Below are 7,759 nucleotides of genomic sequence, written 5' to 3' on the forward strand. Positions count from 1 at the left end.
GAGAATGAGAATCTGAAATGCTGCTGCTCAAAGCCTGCCCCAGTGGCATATGTCCTCTGTCAAGGCCACATCACCTAAACAGCATCACCACAGGGTCTCAAATGCCTGAAACTACAGAGGACATCCCATTTAAACCAACACACATCGCAAACACAGGGAAAGCCCGGCTTTCGTTTTATGTGCTGTGTGCTTATAGATGCAGTTTAGTTATCAGATCAGAGTGGGTGTGTTGTTCAAGGCATTCACGTTTCACTCGTGTATGCTGCAGGTGTCTGCTTGTAGCTGCTGTGCTATCCTTCGATAATACACTTATTGAAAGTGCCAACCCTGACAGCAAGTGCTACGCTATGGATTACAGTGTGTGTTTGAATGATCTAATTGTCCAGTTCTTTGGCTAATGCCAAAGAAAACCTACCTGGGTTTGAGAGTTTTGTGCCGCACGAACAGGACAGGATAGGCTCACATGATGAGCCGACTTGTGTGGACGACCCGGAACTGTGAAGAGGTTCTTTAGGGGGCTCTGGGGTGTTTGTGAAGACACTTTGACCTGCCCTTCCCATTCCAGACCCCCACATTTACATCGTCCTCTGTGTGAGAAATTTTCATTATTTCTAGCCTCTGAATATTATCTTCTTACCAGCCAAGCTATCTCTCACTCAGTTTTATATTTAATTCAACAATTTGATGTGTTTTGTAAGAAGAAAGTGCTCTAGACATCTGGATATTTATTAAGCTAAAACACCAAAAAGGAAACCACTAATTTTAAAGTCATTGAACAACTGAATCATGTTTTAACCCCATTGTCTATAAGGAAGTTCACATAATCTCAAATCCTGTTTGCATGTATGTGCACTTATGTACATATACATGCTTAGAAACGTGCTATGTACAGGTGTGTGTGTGTGTGTGTGTGTGTGTGTGTGTGTGTGTATGTGTGTGTGTGTATAGGCCAGAGGACAACTTTGCATGTCCAGGCATCTTATTTTGGGGGGTTTCTCACTGGCTGGGAGCTACCTAAGCACCCTAGATTGCTTGGCCAATGAGCCTCAGCCCCGTAGAGATAGAGATCTCTCCATCTCTAGAATTACTATCTATCACTATATTTGTCTACTGTGTAGCCCTGGCTGTCCTGGAACTCACTCTGTAGACCAGGCTGGCCTCGAACTCAGAAATCCGCCTACCTCTACCTCCCAAGTGCTGGGATTAAAGGTGTGCGCCACCACCACCACCACCCAGCTCGTGTGTTTGCTTTGATCTTGCTCAGGGCTTGTGCAGTGGAGTCACAGCCAGCCAACAGAAGCTTGTGTGAACTGTATGTCCAGAAAATACTGCTTTGTAGCAGCCCCCCACTGCTTCCGGCTCTTACAGTCTTTTTGCCCTTCATCCTGTGATGATCCCTGAGCCTTGAGGAGAAAGAAAGTGGGAAATAGATGTTCCATGTAGGGCTGAGCTCTGCACGGCCTCTTTTTCTCTGAGACGTGATCTGTGTCTCTATTAATCGCCATCTATCGCAAAAGGAAGCTTTTAAGATGAGAATGGGCTTAATCTATGGGTGTAAAGGAAGAACATTGAGTTGTCTTCTTGGACAAAAGGTGCAGTTTCTAAAAAGGCATAGCGCCAAGAAGCCAATCTGCCTCTCATGTGGGAAGGCTTGAAAAGAATGCTTCCCTTGTGTTCATCCATCTTCATCCTCAACTTGATTGGCATTGGAGTCGCCAAGGAGACCTACCACTAGACATGTCTACATCCATGGAGGTTTGACTGAGGTGAATGTGGTTAGTACCATCCTATAGGCTGGGACTCAAGACTAAATTAAAAAGGGGAAAGGAGAGAGCTGGCTGAGAGTTGTTATAGCTCATTCCCCCTGTATCCTGGCCTGCCCAGATGTGAGGTGCCCCAGCTGTGTGCTCCTGAGGCAACAAGCCCTGCTCCTCACCCAGCCCGACTCTCACTACTGCTGTGATGGGCTGTGAACTCACAACCACGAGCAGCAGTCAACACTTCTCTCTCTGAGCTTCACCGATGCACCTGCACCTCTCTAGTTAGACATCCTAGAGACAGAAAAGCTTATCCTGGCAGGCAGGAAGTTGAATTCACTGCTGGCTACTGCTGTCAGATAGTATGAATAACTAATAACCATCCCATTTTACAACTTTTAAAATACCACAAAGAGTTCGTCGATATGCTTCAAAGGCTTGCTAGTTTGTTAGCACCATCTTTGCGCTGACTTATGACCTAGGAAGTAATCCCATGTGCTTTATTTCAGAGTCTACGGCTTTCCTGCCATAACGTCCCATGTTTGGAACCACAATACAGACTGGGGATCTCTTCCAGCCCAGAGACAGGGCTCCCTAACTCCAGTTGCTTAACAAACGATTGTTGGGCCTTACCCGTTAGTGAACCCAACCCAGCTCACTACTTGTATATCTATATTTTTATTTATTTTACTTTTAGGTAGTTTCCTGGAACTGGAGTTACCAATGGTTATGAGACACTGTGGTTTTTAGAATTGAACCTGGGTCCCCTGCAAGAGCAGCATACGCTCTTAGTGGTTGAGCCAATGTCCTAGACTCAAATCTATTTTTTAAATCTCTGGATTCTGATGTATGTTTAGGAATCCCTGCTTTATGAAATGAAAGGCCAATACAACAGTTTGGTTTTTTTTTTTTAAACAGTATAACTTTGAGATTTAGCTTAAAGATTGTAATTGGTGCATTTTAGACTAGTGGATCTGAAACTCTTTTAAAGATCCACTTATTTTTATTTATGTGTATCATTGTTTGCCTGCATTCATGTATGGGCACAGCATACATCTAGTACCTATGAAGGCCAGAAGAGGACATGGGATCTTCTGGGGCTGAAGTTACAGATGGTTGTGAACCAATATGTAGGTGCTGAGAATCGAACTCAGGTCCCCTGCGAGAGTAGCAAGTACTTTTAACCTCTGAGCCATGTCTCCGGCTCCCAGTTCCTAACCTTTTAAAGTCTACCTTACCTCTTAAGAATTTGTTAAAAATCTATAGGTCTTTCACTAAGGAAGACACACACACACACACACACACACACACACACACACACACACACTTTTACATAGACCTTAAGGTGCTGTACTAGTTAGCATTAAGTTCGGTTTTGAACAACATAAACTCACCTGGGGAAAATCTCAATTGAGTAATTGACTTCATCAGATTTGTCTGTGGGCGTGACTGTGGGGCGGCTGTTAATCGGTGTATGAGGGCCCAGACTGTGAGCAGCACCAGGTCCTGAACAGGTGACCCATGCCATATAGAAAGCTGGCTGAGCATTGGAGAAAGCAAGCCAGCAAGGAGAGCCAGGAAGCACAGTTCCCTCGTGATGTATCCGTCAGCCCCTGGCGTGGCTTCCTGCCCCGGCCCTCTCCAGTGAGGGTAGCCTGTGAACTGGGATACAACCTTCCCGCCCCAAGGTGCTTTGGATCAGTGTTTCCTTATAGCCCAGGAAGGAAACTGAGACAGGTGGACACAGCACTTGCGCTGGGTAGTTTTGCACCAACATGGCACAAACTAAAGTCATTTGAGAGGAGGGAGCCTCGCTTGAGAAAATGCTTCCCTCCACAAGATCTTAATTGGGGATTGACGAGGGAGGGCCCAGCCCATTGTGGGCGGTGCCATTCCTGGCCCTGATGGTCCTAGGTATTACAAGAAAGCAGGCTGAGCAAGCTATGAGGGGCAAGCCAGTAAGCAGCACCCCTCCGTGGCCCCTGCATCAGCTCCTGCCTCCAGGTTCCTGCCATGTTTTAAGTTGCTGTCCCGACTTCCTTCAGTGATGAACAGTGATATGAAAGTACAAGCTGAATAAACTCTTTTCTCCACAACTTGCTTCTGGTCATGGTGTTTCATGGCCAGCCATAATGACCACAAGGAAGACAGCAGTAGTGCATCAGCACTATGCAAATGACCTGGATACGGTGGCTTAAGACAGGAACATTCATCAGCTGCCCCTGTCTCTGTCTGGAGGTCTTGGGTCTCACTGGACTGATGCTGGACGGGGTAGGGAGAAGGCATCTCTCTGTCCTCACTGGACTGATGCCTGGACGGGGTAGGGAGAAGGCATCTCTCAGTCCTCAGCTTTTGAAGCTGCCTGACTTCTTTACCTCATGGACCCTTCCCTCCATCTCCAAAGCTAGCAGTGATCCAGCTTCCTTTGTCACAGCTCTTCTGATGACAGCTACGAGAGGCTCTTCACCTGTAGAGATCCCTGGGCTTAGACCACTGGCGAGTAGATAACTCTGGATTGTGCACCCCACCCCCACCCACGCCTGCCTACCCTAGGCTTTACTGTGTTGTTGTAAGGATAAACCTGCCTGATCATAAAGAAAAGGACATAAGTGTCATGTGCATTTAGTATGAATGAGACTTTGGGAGAGGAGAGTGTGGGAAGAAGCGGGGAGGGGGTTGTGATTTTACCAGAGTAAAGAGTTAAGTTCAATAATAGCATTAAACTTGGAACAGTCAACTTCATAGATAGAGAAGAGATAAATGAAACTCTTCAGGTCAGAGATAAATGAAACTTCTCAGGGGCTGGACGGGGCTGGGCGTGCCTACTAAACTTGCAATATAATTTAATTTGCAAGATGAGCTATTGATGACCACACAACCAAAAGACATAAACATTTTGCAACATATATACTCCGCCATAATCTCCCACACGCAGGGGAGCACACCTGGCTGTATTGTGTGTCCGCCAAGTTGGGAAGCACTGACTAGGTCAGGGAGTCTCTGCTCTCTTCCACGTGACTAATTCCCACAGCAACTGACCGGAGGTCTTGAGGGGTTACCCCTGAAGAAGAGCTTCCAGATGGGCAGGGCCAGAACATTCACCCATCCTTGGCTCGGGTGGCTTTGGGACTTTGTGTGTGAGAGAGACTCACAGTGTAAGATAAAAGGAGAGAGACCCAGCCAGCTTGGACCTCGCAGAGCCTAGGTAGGACCTTGGAGAGGATGAGGTTCACCCGGGTCCAGAACCTGGTCCGGGAGGTGCTCCCGGGGCCGCGTCCAGCAGGGGGCGCTGCCGGCCCGTCCCGCCCGGGCCGCCCGGGCCGCCCACCCCGCGGGCGCGCCTCTCCGCAGTCCAGTGCGGCCAGGGCCAGGGACCCGCTCCTTCCGAGAGCTCAGACCTCTCGGCGGGGATCGAGAGGACTCAGCGCGCTGGCGGCCGCCCCTGGCCTCGCTCCCGCTCGCGCTGCAGCCCATCGCCGCGTCCCGGGCTCACACTCGGAGCGCACGGCTCGTGCCCCGGGCAGCGGCGTGTCCCGGGAGCCCCGATCGCGGGGCAGGGCGCAGGGCGGCGGCCGGCTGGGGATGGGCGGCCCGGCTGCGGCGCGGACCGGCGCCGGGGGGCTCCGCGCGCTGCTGCTGGCGCTGGTGGCCGCGGGGGTCCCGGCCGGCGCCTACAACCTCGACGCGCAGCGCCCCGTGCGCTTCCAGGGCCCCGCGGGCTCCTTCTTCGGCTACGCGGTGCTGGAGCACTTCCACGACAACACGCGCTGGTAAGTGTCCCACGCGGATCCTCGACCCCCGCGCGGCCACCCCGAGGTCCCCCCAAGCCGGCCGCCGCCTTTCCGGCCTCATCCACGCCGCCTCCCGCGGGGCCGATTTAAATGTCCAGCGGCCACGCTGACGTCCTGGCCTGCTCTCCCAGGCCCGGGGCGTTCCTGGGGTCCCTGCCCTCCCTGGGCAGTCAGAAGCAGCTTCGCTCTCGCCAAAGCAAAGTTAGTTGGCTGTCTGCCTTCGAGGGGCCACCGCTGGCTGGCCAATTGCCCCAGATCTCCAGGAGGGCCCCTAGGAGGCCAGGCAGCTTGGGGACCACTTCATGGAACTCTAGGGCAGCAGCATGCAGGAAACAGAGAAACAGGGATGTGGTGGGAGTGGGTCCTGGTGGCCCACGGATCTCCAGGAGAGGTACTCGGAGGCCCCACAAAGTTCTGAGAGGATCTGAGATGCAGGGAGGACCCTCAAGGAACAGACTGTGTGGCTGGTGGGCAGTCTGGAACTCTTCTACCACGTGCCAGCCTAGAGACAAGACTTAAGAGGATGAAGTTTTTGGACCAAGGGGTACGGTTGCTAACCAGCGAGATGGGTGGGCCAGCAGAAAATAATCAATCTCTCCCTCATTAGGCATCAATAGTGAAGTTAACTGACCCCACAGCAGGAGTGCTTAGGGAAGGCAGGCAGTAGACCACTTCTCTAGAACACAGCAGCTGCACCATGCACCACGCCCACCTTTTCTCCTAGCAGCTAGAGTTCAACTGTCAGCAGCTCCCCAACCTCATTTTAGAAGATGTTACTGTGGGCCCAGGAGATGGCTAGTTCGAGTTGAGGGTGCTATCCAGCGAGCGGGAGTCCTTACAGGCAGTGGGCTGGGAGATGAAGACCTGCAATGTGTGTGTGCTTTGGACATGTAATATACCGGGAGTCTCTGCTCAGAATTGGACAGGGGCCGAGGCAATCGGGAGTTTGTGGGTGTGGGTCTTTCAGAACCCTGGGGAAAGAGAACTTTGTGACTGGCCTTATTAACACGTTCGTGTATTTAGGAGAGCAGCCTTCAGGAGAACCAACTTTCAAAGCCCTTGTGTGTAACTCTCATCTACATCCCTTCCTGACATTGATTCTATCACAGTTACCGGCTGAGGCTGCTTCCTGCATTTGCCAAACCCTTCCTTTTCAGACAGCAGGGCAGAACACTTTCCTGTGTTCCAAAGGTCCAGGTCCACCGTGGGCTCTGGGCTTGGTACAGATTACGGCTGGATAGAAACAGTTGGTAGAACACATCCCAGAACCCCACACAGCGTGGCCTTGGGCACTAAGCACCTGGGAGGAACTGTTAGAAATAGAAGGGCTGTTGTGGGGCAGGAGGGGTGGGCTACTAAGGAAAGAGCAGGCAGCTGTGGGAGCCAAAGGGTCAGTGGGAACCTGCAAGCTGTGGCTGGCCTGTGTGCCCTGCAACAATCTGTTCCAGGGCCAGGGGCCAGGTTCTGTCACCTGGATTTGGATGGAGCCCAGGGCACAGCCTCTCTGGCTGGTAACTAGAGAGGAGCAGACCCAGCGGAGACGAGGTGTTCAGCTTGCTTTGCTTTTGAAAGAGGCTGTGGCTAGATTGTGCAGAGAAAGAGGGTTTGGCCTGGTGCTCTGGCACCCAGGCTGCACTGTAAGGTGGCCATGCTGGGGCTTGGCCTTGTCAGGACAGGGTCAGGCATTTCTGTGGGGACAAGCAGCTGGCCTGCTGATCTCAGAAGTGCCTCTCCTGCCCAACCACTCCCTGCACTGGAGTGCTGCTGGTCCCTCAATAGCATTCTTTTAGCAGCCCTCTGAAATTACACATAGCTATTATATATATATATATATATATATATATATATATATATAGTGTATATGTGTGCTATATATAATATATAATAAAACATATATATTGCATGCAATATATAATATAAATATATGAATATATTATGTGAGATATAATTAATATGTATATAATCTCTTTGAGGAAGATTGTATTCTCACTCCAGTGCTGTAGTCTCTTCTTGAATTCTCTTGCTGCTTAAAAAACCTGCCCTCCACACACTTTTCTCCTTTCATTTCTCCCATGTTTCCCTCTTGGCTCCTGAGTAAGCCTCCTCCGATGGACTGACCCCCAGTCAGGGTGGGTGGGCTAGACCTCTTCTGATGGACTGACCCCCAGTCAGGGCTGGTGGGCTAGGCCTCTTCCGATGGACTGACCCCCA

At 50.9% G+C, this 7,759-nt stretch overlaps 1 protein-coding gene across 1 annotated transcript in view; it reads left to right on the forward strand.

Moving 5' to 3' along the window:
* Positions 1-5,118: 5,118 nt before the first annotated feature.
* The window catches only part of Itga9 (integrin subunit alpha 9), a 312,929-nt gene continuing 310,288 nt past the window's right edge, over positions 5,119-7,759 (forward strand). Inside the window, exon 1 of the mRNA XM_031345861.1 lies at positions 5,119-5,527. Within this exon, the coding sequence (XP_031201721.1) occupies positions 5,340-5,527 (188 nt within the window). The 5' untranslated portion in view covers positions 5,119-5,339. The remainder of the gene's footprint in view (positions 5,528-7,759) is intronic.

The sequence above is a fragment of the Mastomys coucha genome, unplaced genomic scaffold, assembly GCF_008632895.1.
Source record: "Mastomys coucha isolate ucsf_1 unplaced genomic scaffold, UCSF_Mcou_1 pScaffold23, whole genome shotgun sequence".
NCBI lineage: Eukaryota > Metazoa > Chordata > Mammalia > Rodentia > Muridae > Mastomys > Mastomys coucha.